The sequence below is a fragment of the Bos grunniens genome, chromosome 14 (genome assembly GCF_055505025.1).
Source record: "Bos grunniens cultivar Pamir isolate PY7600 chromosome 14, Bosgru_T2T1.0, whole genome shotgun sequence".
Classification (NCBI taxonomy): domain Eukaryota; kingdom Metazoa; phylum Chordata; class Mammalia; order Artiodactyla; family Bovidae; genus Bos; species Bos grunniens.
In genome coordinates, this window is record NC_141178.1 from 53,086,037 (window position 1) to 53,108,118 (window position 22,082).

Genomic DNA, 22,082 nt, shown 5'->3' on the forward strand with positions numbered 1-22,082 from the left:
CCGTCCATGGGATTTTCCAGGCAAGAGTACTGGAGTGGGGTGCCATTGCCCTCTCCAGCAGCCTCTCTGGTCAGTAGAATTCACTATTCCCTAGTAACCGTGGAGGCCTTGCCCTTCCCTTTCCCCCAGCCTTGGTATTTCAGGTGTCATTAAGTCGAGACCCATTTTAGAGAACAAAAACAGAAATACTGCCTCTATACTTAGCATAGGAAAAAATGTGAAGAGAGGTCCTACAGAAGAGTCTGGATTTCTGTTTGATATGAGAGGAGTGAATGTCTAATAACATTGGAGATTTTTGAAAGTTCATACCTGATTTGCACTTCAGTTGAGTTCAGTTCAGTCACTCAGTCGTGTCCTACTCTTCGTGACCCCATGAATCGCAGCATGCCAGGCCTCCCTGTCCATCACCAACTCCCAGAGTTCACTCAGACTCACGTCCATTGAGTCAGTGATGCCATCCAGCCATCTCATCCTCTGTCGTCCCCTTCTCCTCCTGCCCCCAATCCCTCCCAGCATCAGAGTCTTTTCCAATGAGTCAACTCTTTGCATGAGGTGGCCAAAGTACTGGAGTTTCAGCTTTAGCATCATTCCTTCCAAAGAAATCCCAGGGCTGATCTCATTTAGAATGGACTAGTTGGATCTCCTTGCAGTCCAAGGGACTCTCAAGAGTCTTCTCCAACACCACAGTTCAAAAGCATCAATTCTTCGGCGCTCAGCTTTCTTCACAGTCCAACTCTCACATCCATACGTGACCACAGGAAAAACCATAGCCTTGACTAGACGGACCTTTGTTGGCAAAGTAATGTCTCTGCTTTTGAATATGCTATCTAGGTTGGTCATAACTTTCGTTTGCTACATTAAAAGAAACCTTTTAAGATGGGCAAGGAGAGCTAGCATCCTTGTGAACTGAACTCAAACTTTTTCATGGAATTTTTTTGTTTTAACATGCTGTTTTCTTCTTTACAGGAGTTTAGATTTGATCGTTTTACAGAAAATGGTAAGAAGAAAACCACCTTTTTTAAAAGAGGGAAAAAGCTGAAGTATTACCACTTGCCATTTGGATTGGGAGTCAGCAAATGTCCAGGCCGATTTTTGGCCATGGTTGAAATAAAGCAATTGTTGGTTGTGCTTTTAACTTACTTTGATTTAGAAATAATTGATAATAAGCCGTTAGAACTAAACTATAGCCGCTTTTTGTTTGGTATTCCTTACCCAGACTCTGATGTTTTATTTAGGTACAAAATAAAATCTTAAGCTAAAAGGAAAGGAGAGAAATCTATCTAGAAAACTAACCTAAATGTCCTCAGTTCATCTATTTGTTTTTAATTTCTTCAAGTGTAATTGCTTTGTTTGTTTTAAAAATGCCAATTTCTATTTGATCTGAGATCAGTCCCATCTATACTTGATCACAAAACCCATCATAAAAAAAAAAAAGATGGTAGCATGAAAATGGACATCAAAATCAACATAATGATAAATTTAAAGTAGCTTTTTTTAAGTTTCTACATATTGTGATTTGCAAATGTCATTGTATGTGTGCCTTCACAGTAATAGATCTGACACTGTGGGATTTTGTTAAGTCAAAAATTCTTCTATAATATGTAAAAATACGCTTTATGTACTAATGGAAATTTATGCTGTAAATGGACACAGTCTAACAAATTCCAAGTTCTCAGAGAAGAAGGAAATTAAATTTCCACGAGATACACTAGATGAAAATGTTCCCTTCAAGTATAATATCAATAATATCTATATTGCTGGGGTACGTTTGCATTAAATGAGGTTTGCAGTAGATTAAATGCTTCAACTTCACTTCAATATTTAATCATCCATAAATGTACTTTATTACTTTGTATACTGTGGCTCAGTAAAACAAAATTTCTTGTTATATAAGGCTACTCATGTTCAAGTTAGATACTGGTAAGATTTATCAGTATAAGAACACACAAAACCTATTATATATTCAGCAATTGCCCTAGACATTAGTATTAGGTTTATTGTAGGAGTAAATGTTGAGATCATTACAGGATTGATTATAGCATTTGACTCCAGTGTAAACTGTAAGGGTTATGCCGGTATTGTAATTAACGTTCCTGAATGCTTCGATTTATATCAACTGAGAAACTAGAGAGCAGTGTTTGTTCTTGATGCCTCACCTCTTGGACTGGGATTTGATTTGTAGTATTTGAATTACACCATTATGTAATGCAGTATAATTCCATATGCCAAAATGCAGCATCGGCTGGATGATTCAAAGATTGCTAATATCAGATTGCCAAATGATGGTTTGTCATTCAACTTGAATGCTGATGCCATATTTAAACAGGCAAAGCAGGTAAATAAGCCCAGTTATTTCATGGGAACTTCTAGTTATAAGTTCTAGTTATTTCATTGAAACTTCTAGTATTTCAGAAATTTGCTTTCATTTTTGAAAAGGAAATTTATCTTTAAAATAACATTATAAAATACTGACCATATTTAGTAGCCTAATAGCTTTTCTAGCATCTATTTTTCTCCTTCCTGAAGTTCATGCACTAAATGCTCCTTAGTGAAGGTCTGTCAGTCTAAACTTTGTTTTTGCCAATTTGAAGATGCTTTCCTTTTGTCCTCATTCCTGAGTTTGCCTTTTTTCCTGTTTTGATATCTCATGTTGTTAAGAGCGTAGCCTTCATTCGGTTTAATTATTCAGTAGGTAGTCTGCCTCTTTTCTCTGACAGCTTTAACGTGCTCTCTTTGTCTTTGACGCTCTTAGTTTCTGTTTATTGTGCTTGCATGCCATGGTGCCTTTCATCAAGCGTAGAATGTTCACGATTATCTCTTTGAAAATTTCCTCTTTCAGCTCTGTATCTTGTTTACAGTCCATGTTGTTTGACCTTTTCCCCTTGTATTTTTTTTTTTATCTCTAATTTACATTCTAGGCCATTTCTTTGGATCTTTATATCGCTTTCAGTTTATTCTACTCTTTAACTCATCCATTGGGTTTGTTTCTTCTGTCTTTTTATTTTAACCTCAGGTTCACAGGATTGAGTGATCACATGCCTTATACCCCTTAGTTCACGGTACACAATTATAATTGGTCCAAACAAGGCTTTATTTACTCATTCTATTCTATCCCTAAGCCCTACCATTATACCCTTCCTCATCATCAGGAAATATTCTGTGTTTGGTATGTATCTTTTTATTTGTAGGTGTTTTTATAAAACATATGTTATTATCTTGGGTGTATGTGTTTTTTAATTTTCATAAATGTCTATTCTATACATCATATTCTTCTTAATTTTTTACTAAGCACTATACTTTAAAAGTATTACTTTATATGTATTTGATCTATTACTTCTAACTACTGTGTAGTATCTCATAATGTGTACCCATGATGTTTCAGTGCTCTATTCACCCAGTGATGTAAACTATGTTGGTGGGACAGTTAATCTGGGGGAAAGGCCAAAGCAGAACCTAAAACTCTTGCCCCCACCCATCCTCTCACTACTGCATGCCCCTCCTCCGCCCTGGGCTGCCACGAGCCCTGTCATCAGCACCACCCCCCTACACCCACACACACAGACAACAGTCTGTGACAGCCTTCATTCTCTGAGATGCTCTAGACTTCTTGTGTTTCACACTCAGATCCTCACTACCCTCTGCCTTCTATGGGGTCTCCAGAGCTGATCTGAGCCAGGGTGCCAGCCGTCAATTTGTCAGCTTTCAGATTTCAATTCCCCTGAGTCTGATAAATTTAGTGGTTACATTTTCAATTTGAGAATTCTCTATCTGCCTGGTCATTTTTGATAGTATCTTGTTCCTTCATCATACACTCAATATCTTCTTTCATTTTAAAAATATATTAAGAAACTTATATTCATATCTGGTATTTCCACATCATCAGTGTTTTATGGGTCTGATCCTGTATTTTGTTTTTCTTTTAACTCTTCCTCGGAATTGCTTGTTTAGTGGACTCGTTCTTTGGAATTTTATCTCTGGAATTTTTTTTTAAGACCCGAGTTTAAAGTTCACACCTCCAGAGAAAATTTGTGTTTGCTTTCACCTGGCTGCTGTTACTATCAAATTCAGATCAATTTAAAATTTCACCTTGAGTATTATGAGAGGGGACGGGAAACTACATGGGCTTCCCTAGTGGCTCAGTAGTAACAAATCCGCCTCCAATACAGGAGATGTGGGTTCAATCCCTGGGTGGAGAAGGAAAGGGCAACCCACTCCAGTATTCTTGCCTGCAGAATCCCATGGACAGAGGAGACTAGCAGGCTACGGTCCATCTGGTCGCAAACAGTCGGATGTGACTGAAGCGACTGAGCACACACACATGGGAAACTGCATAGATAGGGTGGGTTCTGGCCCTAAGTCAGCCAGATTGCAACCTGTGAGTAGGGATAAGCAAGAATACCCAGTCCTCTGTGGAGTGAGGTTTCTTTCTAGTCACTTACTGAAGATGTTGCCTCTGCAAGTTCTTGCCTTTGTGCACAGGTCTTGGATTAAACCCACACACACGTGCATGCACACATGTCCTACCCCTCTTGGGCTGCAACCTTTATCCCGTCCTGCCACAAAGTAGAGCCCATTCGTTTTGTACTAGGACCTCTATTCCACCATATTGCCTGATGTGGAAACCTCCAGATTATTAAATTCATCTTAGTAGCACACTTCTGTGTTGCTATAGCAGAGAGAGCACAGAAAAGCATTCCATTCTAATTTCTGCTTAATTTATAGTGAAAGGAATTAAGGGTGGAAATATTATATAAAAGCAATGGATGGAGTCTTGTGACAGGCTTAAACCTGGTCATTAAAGATTGTCTATGAATAGAATAAATGTCATAGAGAAATAAGTTAAAAGACATGAAATTTAGCTATGACACAATTGATTTACTATTATCAACAAGTCACTTTGCCTCTCAGTGTTTCCATATTTGCAAAATAAAAATAATATGGCTTTTGAATGCCAGGGTTCATTATGAGGATTGAACACAGTAAGATGTGTGAACTTATTTTGAAAAGTGTAATGCAATATCCAAATGTAAAGTTGTAAGAAGATACTTGGACAATGCTGTGCCTTTTAAATTAAAAACTGTTTGTATATATTTGTTAAAGGGAAGCATTTTTTGTTATTGGTTAAAGGATTAGTCATTTATTCAGTCAAACATTTATTGAGCATTTCCTCTTAGACTGATACTATGCACTGGATTACCCTCTTTAAGAACACACAGTTTATTAGAGAAAGCAGTATATACCCAACTAATTTATTATAAATGTAGTTGTAATAAATTCATCTTCCTAAAACTGTTTTAAAATTCTGATTCAACACTCATTCTAACTGACCTTCCATCACTCATTCCAAATATGTGTTCTGCAGTGAGAAATTACTATGTGCCTAATTAGATACAACAAAACATATACATCCAGTATTGTGATTATATGTTTAAAGATGTCCAAAACAAAATACAGTCACTGAGGCATCAGAATTTTTTAAAAACTGTATTTTACATATAGTAAAAACCCACCCTTTTCATTTTTACAGCCCCCCTTCTAAATGTCAAATTGAAGAAAATGAATGACTAGCAGTATTATTTTATATCAGTGACCAACTGAGGCATCATTTAGCAAAAACTAAATGCTCTGAAGATATTCAGGAAAAAGCTATTTGTCACTAAATAAAGAATGTTGGTAAGCAACCTATTTGGAAACTTTTATCTGCCTTGTTTGGCCTTCCTGACACACTTCATTATATTTTGTCGATCTTATCATTAAGTTTGGGTCACAAGTCTAAGGCAAAGGAGCTTCTATGCTCAAAATTTGCATGATTGCTTCCGTTTATTTTCTTATGAAAAATAATTTGAGTACCCTTTCTATAAACTAACCCTTCTAATTGAGCCATGAAATCTTAAAACAATTTCAAAGGTCAAAGCACAAAAATTATCTAGGTTTTGATCTTAGTATAAAATAACATCAATAATTTTAAAACAAGAATTATACGCCCTGAGAATGTACACTGATTTAACCTATTAAATTTGCCAGTATTGCAAGCCATTATTTACCGAATTGCATTATTAGGTATTCATATTCACATGCTCAATTAGGAAAAAGTTAGCAAGCCAAGATTAAGTTCCCTGTAGCATTATTTTAAATTACAGTAGGTGATCACATAAAACTCTCTAATGTTTCTATTACTTACTCTATTTCAGAGTGTTAATCTGAGTCAGTGATCATTGGTGTTGGAAATATTTGGCTTAAATGTTTACTTTGTTTATAATATTTTCTTGAGTAAGATGAATTTAATTTGTGAAAATCTCTACTGAACAATTTTTAAAAGGAGTAATTGACAACACTTAACATTTTCAAGTATTTTTTAAGCAGGAGAGTCTCTATATTGTAAAAAGAAATCTTAAATATTTAATACTCTTAATTTTAAAATGGTATATAGGTGGATTTATGAGGAAGCAAATTATCTTGAAAAGATTTTAGGTAAGAAATGCAAATGCTTTGTAAGTCAATTTAATGTGTGTGTGTTTTTTTTTAATATGCAATGAGCCAATAAATTAACTTTTAAAGCACAGGTGAATGATTGTCTCCTTATTTTCCTACTAGGAGCATGTTGGGTGACAGAAGATTTTATTACAGTTAGTAAATGATTTGGGAAATAATTTTGCTGTCTGGAGATCCTCAGACCCTCATCTTTCCCACCATATACATATGTATTCTTATTTTCTCATATTTTCAGTAAAAGAACATTAATTGTTACATTCAGAACATTTTTCAGTATTCATGCATGTATACTCAGTCACTTCAGTTGTGTCCAACTCTTTGCGACCCTATAGACTGTAGCCTGCCAGGCTCCTCTGTCCATGGAGTTTCCCAGCAAGAATACTGGAGTGGGTTGCCATTCATTTGCTTCTTCAGGGGATCTTCCCAACCCAGATATAGAACCCATGACTCTGTGTCTCCTGCATTGCAGGTGGATTCTTTACTGCTGAGCTACCGGGGAAGCCCATTTTTCAGTATAGTTTCACGTATTTATGTGGGAAATAAAAACATAACAAGAGTATCAGTGACTAATAAGTTTTTAAACTTTATTTTAACAAGGTTGACCTTGCTAGGCTGCTGTTCTTAATAATAGATTATGATTATAGACTATGATTCTGTGGAGCGATGTATAAGAAAACAAGAATGGGAGAGAGATTCTGTTTCTCTCTACAGAAAAGAGACATGGTCTTTGTTTTCTGTAGATAACTTTACCACAGATAGTGAATGAAGCTGAGTAATATTTGGACAGTATTCTGTGTATTCACGAGCTGAAATGCTAGCTGTAAATAAAACACAGAACACAGAAGAGTGTTGATGAAATGTGGCTCCTTCAGTCACCATACATACAGTGTTTCACTGGGACTCTTAGCTTTCCTAAGAAAGAATTCATCCATGTTTTAAAGGACTGCCTTGGACTCTGAGGGTGTTTCTGTTCGTTGGAACTAGGCAGTTCAGTATGGTTGAACATTTAGGGTCAATTATGTCGTTAAATGGACAATCTATGAAATAATCATCTTGGGTTTCAGTTTTACTCTAAAACACACTAAATAAACAATAATTTTGCAGAACTGTCTGGCATTATCCATGGTCATGTGGGTAATACTGTGCATTTTCTACTCAGAATATAGTTGAATAGGAAAAAAATATACTCAATGGCTATGCTGGATAATTTTAAATGTGATACAGTTTTTTGTTAATTTTTTTGAGGTATAGCTTATGTTCTTAATTCCTAACTGTATTCATTTTTATAAGGATAGACATGATATTGGAGAAGGAAATGGCAACCCACTCCAGTGTTCTTGCCTGGAGAATCCCAGGGATGGGGGAGCCTGGTGGGCTGCCGTCTATGGGGTCGCACAGAGTCGGACACGACTGAAGTGACTTAGCAGACATGATATACTGCAGACTACCTATAAAGTAAATATTTAGAGATAAACTCATAAGGTATTTTATTTCCCTTACAATTTATGTTCTTTGCTCATGGAAGAAGCTAGGGTGATGGAAGTAACAGGTAAAGGTACTAGTACCTGATGGTTTGTCATTGGGTCAAATTTAAACACTTATAAAGCACATATTAGCTGGTGATTCTTGTTTGCAAGAGAATGTTCACTCCATATAACTTTTATTTCTAAAAACTAACCATTATAGTTCACATGAAATGTATGTCATCATTACATGACAACCCACATTTTTAAGTAAATGATTTTGTCTTTGAGATTCAAATTACTGTTGAAATGAAATAGACTTTCATTCCATAACTTCTAAGAACTGGCCAATATATTTAAAATTTTATAAATGCCTTTGTTTTATACTTTAGATGGAATATTTTTGAAGTATTTGAAATCACTTTTGAATTTTTAAATCTAAAAGCATACAGAAAGTAGTAATTTCTCCATATATTTTAAAATTTGGTATTTTTTTAACTTTATTTTTAACTAATTTTAGACTTACAAGGAAAGCTATAAAAATAGTATTCATTTTTTAAAAACAAAGTCCTCAGACTAAACAATGCAGGACTCAGCCAACTGAAGATCTTAGTTAATCCCTGACCTTTGGAGATGTTTATCCACAGAAGGGCAACACACAGAAGTAACACCAGAGTGGCAGAAGTAATTTGAGTATGTATGTGTTCCACCCAGATCCTCCATAATTCAAATCAGTGTTTTGTTTTCATAAAAAAAAAAATTTTTCTAAGTTGTTAAAAAGAGCTTACTTTGTTGAATAATTCCAGATTTTTCTTAATTTCACTTTCTTGAGAAATCTACACTTTAAAGAATGTATTTGCTTGATGCTTCTGCAGTAGAAAATGTAAGTTATTTACTGCTCCTGCTTTCTGATACATTTATAGATTTAATAGATAGATTTCCTTTCCTCCTTCATGGCTATTCATGTTTCTGTGGAGGCCTGGTTAGGAAAATCTTTTTTTTTTTTTTTTTTTTTTATGGAAGTCTTAGATGGAGGGGACAAGCTGCACTTTGCACTTGAATTTTGACCATAGCTCTTCAGAAAGAAACTATACGTGGCAAATGCAGCTGCACTTGCTTGAATAGACAGTGCATATTTTAATGTTTTAACCACTTGGGTACATAATCTCAGTCTCACTCACAAGAAGAAATTATTTGTCTTCCATTTTCTAAGTGGATATAAGGATATTAACAAAGAAATCCTTACACCAAGTTCTTCAATAATTGCCAGAGCAGAGTAAATGCGTAGAATGAGGTTAGGCCATGAAGCATTTTTATGTCTAAAACTAAATTCTCATCTCTAAACATCCCTATTAACATAGCAGATTTGAGTTGCAACCATCCTCCTAATAAAATTATGAAATCTTTAGAATTGGGAAGCATTTGTAAATAATGGGTCCTTTAAATATCCCTGAACTTTATTCTGAAACTTATAAAGAGAAATAATAATTGCTTTATATAACCACTGATATCATTTTAGCATTTGATGAAGATGTTAATTTATGGTTGGTTAGCAGTTTATGGCTGTCATTAGTTTTTCAGTTTGGTCCACATTAGAAATCTATTTTTCTTTTTTATTTTAATCTGAGACAATTATATAAAGATATGGTTATGTTTTATCTAAAATGTATCATTCTAGTGTAGCATTTCAAATTATTCACAGATCATAGTTCTTATATGTGCATATATGAATTTAAAAATACAGCAATAAAATGCTTGAAACAGATCATAAATTTGCTTCATATTTTATTACATCTCTGAATCAGGTTGAAAAGACAAGGGCAACTATGGTCTTTGGGAAAGAATTAACTCTTTCCCAATCTGGGAAGGAAAATGATATCACATTGTGCATAATTAAAGCCAACTCCCCATCAGAAGTCCTGGTGACTTCTAAAATAGGCTTGTCCATCACATATTGAAAGCTAGGTCTGGGGGTGGGTGGTAACTGCAAAATCCCTTTTCCGTTTGCAGTCTAGCCTTCCCAGCCCAGTCATTTCTCTTCCAAAGCTCCCTAATCTCTGTTTCTGTACTGTCAGAAGGAGGGGACATAAAGTAAAGGATAGGAAAGTCCTACTTGCACACTCACAAGCACTTAGGGGGTGGATAGTTTTGTAATAGTCCAGAAGTCTCCTGGATTATGTTAAGACAAGCCATTTAGGAAGGGCTTCAGGGAAAGCGAGCTAATTTTCTTTGCCTGGCTGGGAAGAGATGAGGTTCTTTGGGGTTTAAAACTGAGGTGCTTTTTTGCACAATTCCGGGGTTTGGCTGGGCTGCAGGCGCTTCTTATAAACCGGGAATCTTCCGGTGAACTCACCAGGCCATGGCAGGTGCAAGGGACACCCCGATCCAAATGCCTTCCCTCGAAAGAGTTGAGGCAGAGCCCCCAAAGTTCCCTTTCTGTCCCTAGGAATTTGGGGGCCGAATGGCCTCGAGCCCCACAGGAGGGGCCCAGAACGACAGCCAGTCCAGGGATGCTCTGCTGCTGTGGAGCCCAAATCCCTCCCTGGGCGCAGCCGGAGCAGCGCAGCGCAGTGGCACATGTTGTGGACATCATTTGGTCTGCAACACTGGGCTGGCCTTCGGGGAAGCCGCTCCCTCCTTCCTCCTGCCCTTCAGGGTCCCCAGCACAAACACTGACCCTGGCTCTGGGGCGAAACAGACACCGTCTACAGAACCCTGGTTCTGGTAAACACAGATCAACTGATCAGAAAAGCCAGAGATCTGGCAGGGAGAGAAGAAAACTCCTGTAATGAGAACTGGTTTTTTTTTTTTTTTCTCTTAAGTTACCTTTTCCTGGTTTTCCCTCCTGTTTCCTTCTCTTGTGCCCAATGTCTGACTTAAAAGGCCAACTTTAACCCGGAGCTCATTGGCTTGGCAAATCCAGGGGCATCCAACTTTGTAAGCGCCAAGGCAGAGCACGAAGAAGCGGGACTCATTTATGGTGCCCACACAACAAAAAATGTTCATTCATGTAAAGTTGCTTGGCAGGTGATTTAGGCTGACCTGCGTTGTAATTAAAAGAATACTTTTGTTTCTGAGGTTTGTTTTGCAATTTAATTCTGTTTAGAGGCAACGTTGTCTGGTTGTCCCAGCCCATCCCCCTACTTCCCCACTGCATTAGATTTTCATCAAAGGTTTTTACTAAGGAGCCTCTTCTGGGCAGGATTCATTACCTTCCCGCCTGTCACCAGAACACGCTGGGGTCTCCGCTCAGTGCGTCTCCGCCCGGCAGAGCCGCCACTGTGTGTTGCGAACTGGGAAGTGATCTCTCATCATTATTTTTCAAAGTCTGGGAAGTGTATTATCCTTTTTCCTAGTGGTAATTAGTTACCATAGCATCTAATACGTAAATGTGCCCAGAGCACACCATTAACAGTTAAACGGAGGATTCAATTTAACACATGATTATATCTTTCATAAGTCATTACATTGGAAAAGTCAATGCCACTCAGGCTGGAACAATCTCAGGGTCCCGGGCGCGGAGAAAGATTCGGTTCCGGCGTCAGGGCCAAGAGCGCGTGGAGACGGGAACCGGTGAGCCTTAGCCCTCCCCAATGAGCTGTTGGCAGGAAGGATGGTGCTGGGTGCGACAGGAGGGTGCAAAAATTTAAGCGCAGCACGGGGTCTTGGAAGGTATGCCCAGCTGCAGAGAATGAGAGCGCATCGTTGCGCGCGCGCTCACACAAGCGAGCGCGCACACACTCATGCGCGCACACACACACTTACAGGCACCACGGAGAGGGAGGAGGGTGTAACTAGTGAGCTCTCCGAAGATGATCATTTGCGGGTTCTATAGGAAGGAGTCCACGAAGAGCCCCAGAGCGCTTCATTCTTGTAGGTGCCCAAAGTCAAGTTGGAGATGGGATCTAAATAGGAACTCGAAATTAGAGAAAGATATTGAAGTTAGAAACTAGAGAAGGAAACCGGTGGAATAAAAGGCCAAGTGAGATTCTGGTTCCTCGCTCACTGCCTCGGCCTACAGTCAGTTCCCTGAGAAACTCAAGCAGCCGGGATCCTTCGGGCGGTGCACTCCCCTCAGAAGCACCCAAGGCGCAGTGGATGCAGCCTCTGAAGCTGACCGAACTACTCTGACAGACGCCGCCGTTTTAGGGGCCAGGGTCTCTGTTCTGGCCCAAGGGCACTTCAGCAAGATCACCCTGACCCCTTGGTGCTCAGTCATCCAATCCTGAAGTGGATGCTGCGCAGTGGGAAGACATCTAGGGCCAGAAGTGTGTGCACCAACTTTCCACCCTGGGCTGAAAATACAGGAGTCCAGCGGGCCTCGGAAAGCGGCCCAGGGCTTTGCCAGGTGGGGGAAGAATTGTCTCTTCAATCAGTGGTTTTCCCTCCCTAAAAACTGCTGCTGGAGAAACTTTACAAAGGTTGGCTGAGGGCAGGGAATTCCACCTAGTAAATTACCGAAAAGTCCTCTCTTGTTCCTTTCAGATGTCCCCCATTTATTCCTAGAACTCAGCACTGGTCAACTCCTGTATTTGGAAAGAGAATTTATGTGTCTGAAATTATCAAAATGAAACTAAATATTATTAACCCTGTTACTTTGCATAACTGCTCATATTTGTCTGACATTTATCCTCTCCTTTCCCCCACCCCCATCCATTTCCAGTTTTTTCAGGACAAAGTGTGGAGATTGAGTTATTAAAGGAGTAAGAGGAGGGTATTTCTTTTTCCCCTGAAGTTCAAGATCTCTTATTTGTACTATTTCTAATCAGAGTTGAACATCACAGAGGTTACAGAGAGAGTATATTAAGGAGGTCCTCTTAATAATGAGAAATATTAAGCAGTAAAATCCTGCAACAAATATGTCCTCTACAATGTTAACACGCAAAATAGGAAAAAAAAAAAAATTCGACTGATGGTGGCTCCGGTTAATTCCTAATCAGAATGATGGACAGCCAGGCCAGAACAATACAAACTAATGGCTGTGTTGCTGAGCACTTTACCCCTTGATTAAAGACACCCAATTATGGCGCAGAACAGTGTCGTAATTATGTTTCTTAATCACATCCAGGAGGTTTAATTGCCTTAACGATGTGTTTCATTAAATGAATTTAGGTATTATAGTCGACAGTTTTCATACACAGTTGTTTTCAAATTAACATAATATTAGACATCGTCATGGAAATTGTTTTAATAATCATAATTAGACGCACCCAGGCTTTGTCTGGTAAATGCTGAGAGACGGGTCTTCTCCTGCCTGGGGGCTGCCCTGGTCTCTTCCCTCCCTCAACCCCCACTCCCAGACTGGGAGGGCTTCAGCTTCAAGGCCCTTTGCTGTGATGTTTTCTGAAAAGTTACAGGTTCTGATTAATCTTTTTTGATGGCAAGTGGAGCAGAAAATATCCTCCCTCACCCCCTACTAAGTTTGATGGCATTTAGGGATATCATTATGAGCTGAGACTATACAGACCAAAAACGCAATCAGCAAACTGCCTATAGAGGAAACACTCTAACTTCATGACCACCATCTCTATAACTTTCACCACAATAAAAATAAAACCTTCTAAATGTGAGGGCATTAGGAAAGTCTAAATACAAGCCTATATAGCCATTCTTTAATAGAATCAACACCCAACCCAATCCAAACATAGCCCCTACAAATCTTATTAACAGGCAACACTAGTACATTGTAAAAATCTCTATGGACATTGTTTACACATATCATTCAACCTGGTTGACTCTTCGATCACACAAAAAAGGGGAAAGCCACAATAGAATTCATCCTCACAGAATCCAAATTCATGTTTTCCTTGGCTTTCTGGAAGTTGGAGATAGAAATTTTTGAAATAAAAACTCTTTAAGAAACTTTACTCTTTCTGATGGGCCTTGGCACTGCTAGTTAACAATGCCATACAAAGTGGGAAAAGATTTCCAGGGAGAGAAGGGCCTTCAAAGTTCATGCCAGCAGACAGGAGCTCTAGACCTCCTCTGCGTCTCACCGCTGACCCCATTTCTCTCTCCTCCAATGACCAGGCCCAGCCATCCTCTTTTAACAAGTAAACACGTGAACTAGGGCTGCTCCTAATTGCGTATCCCTGACAGAACTTTAGTTTCACCTTCTCTAAAACTCCTTTCTTTTTTACCTTTCAAGCAAAGAGTTACACAGAAAAGAGGTGATGGCTCCTTCCACAAAGCACAGCATAATAAGATGTTTGATCAAAATATTTTAATAAAGATTCTTTCTGACATAGATACACATACAAATGGTCGTACATAGCTGTCATAGTCTGATTGACCTATTTAATATATATATCATTCTTTACACATCCAAAACCCGCCAAGAGATCCATCACAACTCCCCACTCACCATCCAACCTGACAAACTGAATTTGTATTATCTGCAAGGAGTGGAAAATAGCAGGACTCCATTTTTTAAAAAAGGTTTTCTGGATTTTCATAGGCTAGAAAAGCAGGCAAACAGCCATGCAAACTAAAACTGAAAGCTCGCTTTGGGTAAATAGCTTCTTGCTCTTCCTTAGTTTTATTTTATTTCTTTTTAATTGTTTTTTAGAAAAATAACAAAGAATTTCACACCATAGGCAAATCAAACAAGTCTTTCAACTTAAATAATTCTCCACAGTTAAAATAACTTATATATGTATACATATATTAAAAGCAATTAAATTAGACCTTTTAAAAATGCACAGCACAGCCTGGAAAAAGTATTTGTATAGCATGTTCTTACTTATAGGATCTATTGCTGTGATGTCTTTCCTTTTTAGAATGCAAAAGAGTCCCCTTTTGGAAAAAAAAAAAGAGAGAGAGAGATCAATTCATTCATCAATTAAGAATACACCTTTCCTGTAATTTTTGGACTGAAGCAATTTATTAAAGCTCAATTTAAATACAGGGATGATGCAACTGAAGATATCCAGGTGACCTTTGATAAACCTAAGCAGCTCAGATACATCAATATGTCTCTTCATACTTGTTGGCAAATAAACCCTTTTAAACACTTGGCACACAATATAAGTTAATCTATAAAACAATTTTAGAGGCATTAAAAAAATCTGCACATAAGACCCCATGACCTTAACACATGATAAATACTGTTGATGTGGAAGGGTCATTGATGAATAACAAATAAATACCATGAATCGTTAATACATCATTGCAGAGCGGAAAGTAACAAGGTGCACATAAATAGTTTTAAATGCAATTTCTTTCAGCCACAGTCAGTTTTTTTTATATCACTCTTGCCAAAACTTTTGAGCATTTTCACAGGATTAAAGTTCAGAGACAATAAAAAATACAAGTCTTTCATAGCAACGTGTCTCTTTCTGTTGTTTTGTTTTGTTTTTTCACTTAAATAAATCTACATTTCAAGTTTTTCTCCTGGCTCAGAATCAAAATTTATTTTCAAGTGCCCTTTCTGATTTGTCTGAATGAATATTCCGTCCCACAAGCCACCCAACCCCGGACTCCTCCTTCCCCCCTCAGCACTAGCCAAATTCACAATTATCAGTAGGATTACTATTTTGCCCTGGAATACCCTCCACGCTTAATAACGACTACTTCTCAACTTGTTTTTTAACCTTAAAGGCAAACTGCTTCCTCGCGGTCTAGGCTGCCACCAAAGTTGCCACTTTTCCGAGGAAAAAATAAAGACATCTATCCTCCATACCAACTCCACCTCACTCCCCACCCCAAACACCAAGATTCTGGGGTTGTCGAGGCTAGAAGTCCCGAGTGTCTCTGATACTTCTCAGTTCTCGCCTCCGCTTTGTCTGTTCTGCAAGTGTTTCACAACTACGAGAGGACCAAATAAAAGGGGTGGTGAGCAGCTGTGCACTGTCCTCTAGCTTTGGGGTCGGTCTGGTGTTTTTCGGGGCGGGGTGGTGGTGGATAGGTGGAGGGGATGTTTAAGGCTTCTCCGTGCACTGTTTGCAGAGGCTGGAGGAGACGCTATTGAACAGGGCGCACTTCTCCGGGCAGGAGGCGGCCGGGGGCAGCCCGGCGCTGAACGGGTATCCGGCCGCCTGCTCGTAGGCGCCAAGCGCCGGGTGCAGGGCAGCGGCCGCGGCCGCCGCCGCCGCGGAGCTGGGCAGGGAGGCGGCGGAGATGGCCTGGCCCTGGTTGAGGTAGGCGACGAGGCGCCGCATCTCCTCCAGGGCCTGCGCCTGCATGAGGATGTAGTTCTTGGCGAGCAGCAGCGTGGCGATCTTGGAGAGCTTCCGCACCGAGGGGCTGTGCGCGTAGGGGATCACCGCGCGCAGCTCGTCCAGCGCGTCGTTCAGGTCGTGCATCCGCCGGCGCTCGCGGGCGTTGATGTTGAGCCGAAGCGCCTTCTGCTCTTTGGATTTCTTGCTGCCGCCGCTACCCCCGCCGCCGCCGCCGCCGCTACCCCCGCCGCCGCCGCTGCTCGGGGCCCCCGGGGGGGCGCCGCCGCCGCTGTGGAGGAGGGCGTTGGAGCAGCCCTCGGCCGCCTTGGTGCCGCCGCCTCCCGCGCCCGGGGAGGCCCGCGGGTCGGTGCCTCCGGGCCGCAGCACCAGCTCGCAACGGCCGTCGCTGTCGTCGTCGGGGCTCTGCTCGCCGCCGCTGCTCTCGGCCACTGAGCCACGGCCGGCGCTCTCGCCGTACTTGAGGCACAGGGCCGCCCCGGCCGGCAGGCTGCTCAGGCTGGGGTCGCCCCCAACGCCGGCGGAGCCCACGAGCAGCCCAGGGACGCCCACCCCGCCGCCGCCGCCGCCTCCCGCGCCGCCGCCTCCCCCGGGCGGTGGCAGCAGCAGCCCTGCCCCCTCGGGGTCAGCCGGCTCGAAGCAGCCGAGGGGCGACGACGAGGAGGACGCCGGGCGCTCCCGGGGCGGCGGTGCCAGGGACAGGTCCATGCCCGGGGGCGTGGAGCGGAAAGCCGCCTCCAGGCGCTTGGCGGCGGAGGCGCTCAGGCTCTTGTGCAGGTAGAGGTCGTCTTCGCCCGCGGCGGCCGCGCCGAGGTGCAGCCCGCGCTCCATGGTCCGGCCCCGGCGAGCAGCCCGGGCCCGCCGCCGCCTCCTGGGCTCGGGAGTCGGGCGGCGCCGCAGACGCGCCCGAGCCGGGCTCCGGGGCTGGTGCGCGCGTCGGTCCCGGCGCTGCTGGCAGCCCTCTCCCCTTCTTTTTCTTTTTCGCCTTCCCCCGCGCTCGCCGCCTCCTCTTCTTCTTCTTCTTCGTCTCCAGCCGATGGTGCTGGCTGCTGGGGCTCACCATGGGCCGCGGCCCCGCATGGTGGGAGGGTGGGCGCGCAGGGTGTGGAGCTGCCGCCGCCGCCGCCGCCGCCGCCGCCGCCGCTCTGAGCCCAGCCCCGCGCCTCCTCTCCGCACCGTTTATCTTGCTTGGATTCACCTTCAAGAGATTTCCGGACCCATCAACCAGCCGCCGCCACAGACGGGGGAGTCTTTTACATCATTATCTCTGAGTAGGTTATTATGAAGAAGAGTCGCCTGTTGGGACAGCGCTTTCTACCCAATCAGGTTAACGTTTTAATTAATAGGATTAAAACGGTAACAAACAATCGCAGGCGCTATCTGGCCGCGAGTCTGAATAGTTTCATTTCCCAGGTCTGAAGACAGGCAGCAGCTAGAGCTTTATAAAAGGCGCCTGCTCCATTATTCTGCCTGCCATCTGTATACACAGCTTAGCGCATATGTTTGCAAGGCGCTGGGTCCTGTTAGTAACCCAACAACTGCCTTTAGCTTGACATGTGTGGCGACTTTCACTCATCAATGAGCACACTAAAAGCCCTACTTAGAGTCGACGATGTTCTTTGCTCCTTCAGCAAATTGTAGATCGGCGGCGAAGCCTGGGAGTCCGGGGGAAAGCAGACGCCCCCCGCACCCCGTTCCCCCCCTCCCCGCCCTTCTCTCGCCACTGCTGTCTCATTGCTACATGACCCTTCCGGGGGAGACTGATACTCCACTCCTGTTCATAGGATGGCTCTGATCTGGATTTGGATATGGGACTTTAGGGGGGGGGGAGATGGTGTCTCCGCTGGCTTGCCCTAAATTCACCCAAGATTCTTAGCTAGTAAAAGAGCAAAGCAATCGCTCCCTCCACCCCCCCCCCCCCGCCCCTCTCAACACACCGCCTTATTCCGCCCCCTCCACTATGCTCCCTGCCCATTTCCTACCCCGATCGGGCGTGGGGGGCGGGGGGAGTGCAGCCCATTAGACTTTTTGTAAAGGTGGTGGTGGAGGGGGTTACTTTCGCAGCCGCCTCCAAACCACGGCTACAGTGATGGTGATGATGAAGCCCACGATTTCCTAACCAGAAAGAAACTGATTGCTCAAACTTCCCTCCAGATTAAAATCCAGTGGCTTCAGAATAGTCAACTTCAACGGGAGTCAACCCCTCTCACACACTAAGTGGGGCATCAGTGCATATTTATTTACCCGGAAACGTCGCCTCCAAGGCTAGGAAGCCATTCAGGGACAACTGGGTCTGCCTCGATTGTTCTTGGAGAGAGAGGAAGCCGAAATGTGGAAACAAGTGCTGCTCCCCTGATGAGAAATGGGACTCTGGGTTCCGTGTCCGGGCGCACATGGTATTTAGCGGCTGGTTTTCATCCTTACAACATAAGTAAAAACAATATTTCCCAACATCTCCAATAAGTCTTCCTTATGTGGCAGAATTACTGAAGCCTATGAAATTTTTGGTTTCTCTGGTTTCATTAAAAACCTTTTAATTGTGGCTTTCAGAGTTGGCCCCAGGTGTTGGACTCTTTTCATTACATTTTGCTCTAATGTGATGAAATTCTAATTCTCTCCTTACCATATGGTTAAATTTCCCCACTGAGAATTAGTTGAAAAAGGAGAAATAATCTATTAATCTCTGTAATAGATTCACAAATGAGGTTCGCCACAGAACCTGTTTTTGAATGGTAATATCGGAACAGTTGGACGCCTTATTTCAGAAAGGAGGGATGAGGACGGCAGAGAAACGTCTGCGTTTTCACCTGGAAAGCAGGGAAAGGGGCCCAGCTCTATCTTTCCAAAATAACTGCTCGAAATTGAATCTCACGGGATCAGAAATGCTACGCAGTCGTCGGTTACCTTCGCCCCTTGGGGTTAACTGGAACCCAAAGGGGGAGAAAGAGCTGGCGGGCTGCCGGAAGCTTTCCAGCCTGGGACCCCGGCCCTGAGCTCTTGAAGGCTCGATCCGGCCCACGTGTCTCGCCCGGGACCCCCAAGGCACGTAGACGTGCAGGGCGGCCCCTGGCTCATCGCTTCCCTGGCCCCTCCCTCCCCCGGCGCGCGCAGCTGTTAACCTCGGGCTTTAAGGTGCTGAAAGACACGCTCCGGTTACTATTTTTCAATTAGCAGCTTTGTTTTCACCGGGATCGTAAACAAAGGTTCTCTATAAATATAGGTGAGTCGGTGTGTCTGATACTAAATGACCCAAGAACTCTGGCCACTTGGGGGAGGACCGAGGCTGGCACCGTCTTGGCTCTGGGCGGAGTGGAGACACGTTTCCGGTTTCGGACTCGGTTCTCCGTCCAGGCCGCCTCTCTGGTGCGCTGGCCGGCTGGATTCCTGCCGGACACTCAGTGGGCACTAGACAGACGAAGGAGCTACCGTGTCCGGGCCGAGTTGGGGGAGCTTGGACTTCGCTAGGAGCGCCACAGGGAGCTGTGCCCTGCAGAACCGGACTGGCCAAACTGGGGCCACCACCCAAAGCGGTCAAAGCTCCGCTAGATCCCCGACCCTCGACAGACCCCGGCACTCCGCTGCTGTCAGCGAACCCGGCATATCATGAACTTTTCCCTGGACCCCACTTCCGGTCCACCTTCCTCCCTCCTCCCTCCTTGGCCACCCAAACTTCTGAAGCAAACTTTGGCGCAATTTCATTTCACTCACTAGGAGCCCCAAACCTCTTTCTTTGGCGGTTCAAGAAAATCCCCCAGGTCTCCCCGGAGGAGGTGGCTGCTTAATAGTCCCTGGAAACTTAGCTTGGGGAAACTGCTGAAGAATTTATAGAAGCTCTAAATGTGGGCCTTATAACAACCGTCGGGGAATGGTCTTTGAGGTTTATGCACTCGTAAACTTTTGCTGATTGCTTCTGGGAAGTTGTCAGGCACTTAACGCTGCATTTATCTTACAGGGCAATGAAAACACATCTGCCCTGTGTCTCGTTACCTGGTTTAATCGTCGCCAGCTCTGAGTCACGGCCTAGGCTCTTTCTCACCACTTGAGTAGAAATCCCGCCGCCTGGTTTCGGGCCAGCAAAGGGCTGACGTCAGCTGCTCACTTAGTACCCTTCTCTGGCCGCAGGAGCTCCAAAAATGTCTGCGCTTGAACTTTATTCTGCTACGAAGAGGGGAAAGGGCCTGGGTTCCACATCTAACTAGCAAGTTGGAAAGAGAGCAGAGAAAAAAAACAAAGGAAGCACTTTCTGGGGGTCTGGGAAGGCTTTTAGGGTGGGGTGGGGTGTGGAATCAGCCCTCGAGGGAAACTCCTGACCCACAAATGACCCCTGGGAATGAAACGGTAGAAGCGAAATCCTCTTGACTCTGCAGTTTCAGAGAAGATCAGTGTGAGTTACTGAAGCAATGGGGGGACAGGAAACGCAGGGAACTGTTCCCTCTGCCCAGTCGAGGTGGTGGCAGCTCAGGCCACCCCGCGGTCCAGACGGCGGGGTGGGCGCCGTCCAGGGACACCTTAGCAGGGTGCCCTTGGTGCTGGGCTGGTGGCGCAGCGGTGCGGTTTGGCAGACACATATCCGGACAGGGAGCATTCTTGGCCGAGTGTTGCATAATTTACAGACGCCAGCGCATGTTGTGCAAAGATGAATACAGTTTTGTTTCAGCAGGAAGGAACACACCTACGGCTTTGAAAGGACGCTTAAACACTTAACAAGCCACCCCGCATTGAAATGACAGGGCTATTGGATTTCAGACCAAACTGATTTTTTTTTTTTAGGTCGTACTTAAATTTCTTGATCATCTTCATTAATACTTGCTTGTAATTTGAAATAGGAACCTGAATAAAATCAGAACGGAACACAATCGAATCCATCATTTAAGAGCAAAGCCAGGAGTTCCTCTTTGTTACTTCTATAGCCCTGATAAACAGCTTATTATTTATCAATATTTAAAAGTTACGAGAACTCTAGAATACTGGGATTTGAGTATCTGTGTTTTCTGAAAGGGAGAATTGTACTTGTGTGAATGTGTTTTCATTTATCTATTTGAGGACATTCAAGAAGGTAAAAAGCAAAGTTTGCCCAAAAATGTCACGAACTTTTGCTTGGGAACTGCTTGGAAAAGCAAATTTCCTGAGAGCCATGGAAACCGCCTGGGGCTGCGCTGCCCTTGAGGCGGAGAAGCCGAGCCTTGGGGATTGCAACAGGCCGGGACCACGGTGACCCCAGCGGAACGTCCTCCTGGGAAACTGCCAGGGAGTTGGTGCTCTGAGCCCTCCTCCGCCTCGTCCAAAGCGCGCACTGGCAGGGCGAGTCCCCAGCGCTTCAGGCCCTCACATTCTTGGCTGCTTTCCAGCCCCAATCTGAGGCACGCTGACCTTGAACTTGCATCTGCCTACCGGCTCCCCTCGCCTGCTCGGCGCTGTTTGGTAACTCTTGGGTCGGTTTGAAGCCGGTACAGTTGTTAGTCATCCTGCGCCCCCGCCGGCTTCGGGAACGCAGGGTCGACTTGGTGGCGGAGAGCTTCAAGTCCATCAAGCTCCTGAAGTCAAGCCTTTCGGCCCCCGTTTGTTTATTCATGTCTTTTCTTACCCTCTTAGCTAGGTCCCCCAAAGCTCAGTGCGAAGAGATGCTATATGTCCGCCTGTGCGTTGGGGATTGGCGGGGCTGATGGGGAGGAGCGCCGCGAAGAAGCAGGGACCGTGGGCGGTGGACCAGCCCTGGCAGCGCGCCAAGGTCCCTAGCCTTAGGTCTGAAGTGCTTGGCAATTCCAAGGACTTCGACCTTGGAAAAGCAGAAACCTGTTGATATAAAGTTCTTTCGTGAAGATTTTCTTCCGTATTCTTTATCTATTTTAAAGAAAGAAGTTGATCCTCAGGACTCTTTGGCGAGTAGCTGGCTTAAGTGTGAACATTGAAGGGAAACGGTCAAACAGCGTCCCCCCGCCCCCCCCGCCCC

The 22,082-nt window shown here is 43.7% G+C and overlaps 2 protein-coding genes and 1 long non-coding RNA gene across 6 annotated transcripts in view; 1 reads left to right on the forward strand and 2 right to left on the reverse strand.

Moving 5' to 3' along the window:
* The window catches only part of CYP7B1 (cytochrome P450 family 7 subfamily B member 1), a 174,304-nt gene extending 167,744 nt beyond the window's left edge, over positions 1-6,560 (forward strand). For all 4 annotated transcript variants that reach the window (XM_086336812.1, XM_086336813.1, XM_086336809.1 and 1 more), the window contains one exon: positions 967-6,560. In XM_086336812.1, the coding sequence (XP_086192938.1) occupies positions 967-1,254 (288 nt within the window). In that variant the 3' untranslated portion in view covers positions 1,255-6,560. The remainder of the gene's footprint in view (positions 1-966) is intronic.
* LOC147359438 (uncharacterized) lies at positions 2,875-12,988 on the reverse strand. Its single transcript, XR_015140814.1, has 3 exons — positions 12,414-12,988; positions 11,721-11,860; positions 2,875-11,637 (listed from the first exon to the last, which is right to left on the reverse strand). It is a non-coding gene; the product is annotated as an uncharacterized LOC147359438 (long non-coding RNA).
* Positions 12,989-14,163: 1,175 nt separating this feature from the next.
* BHLHE22 (basic helix-loop-helix family member e22) lies at positions 14,164-18,000 on the reverse strand. Its single transcript, XM_086336814.1, has one exon. The coding sequence runs from the start codon at positions 16,961-16,963 to the stop codon at positions 15,875-15,877; it is 1,089 nt and encodes a 362-aa protein (XP_086192940.1). The 5' UTR covers positions 16,964-18,000; the 3' UTR covers positions 14,164-15,874.
* Positions 18,001-22,082: the final 4,082 nt, after the last annotated feature.

Coding starts and splice junctions, on each gene's coding strand:
- BHLHE22 (XM_086336814.1), bottom strand. CDS start 16,963: ATGGAGCGCGGGCTGCACCTCGGCGCGGCCGCCGCGGGCGAAGACGAC.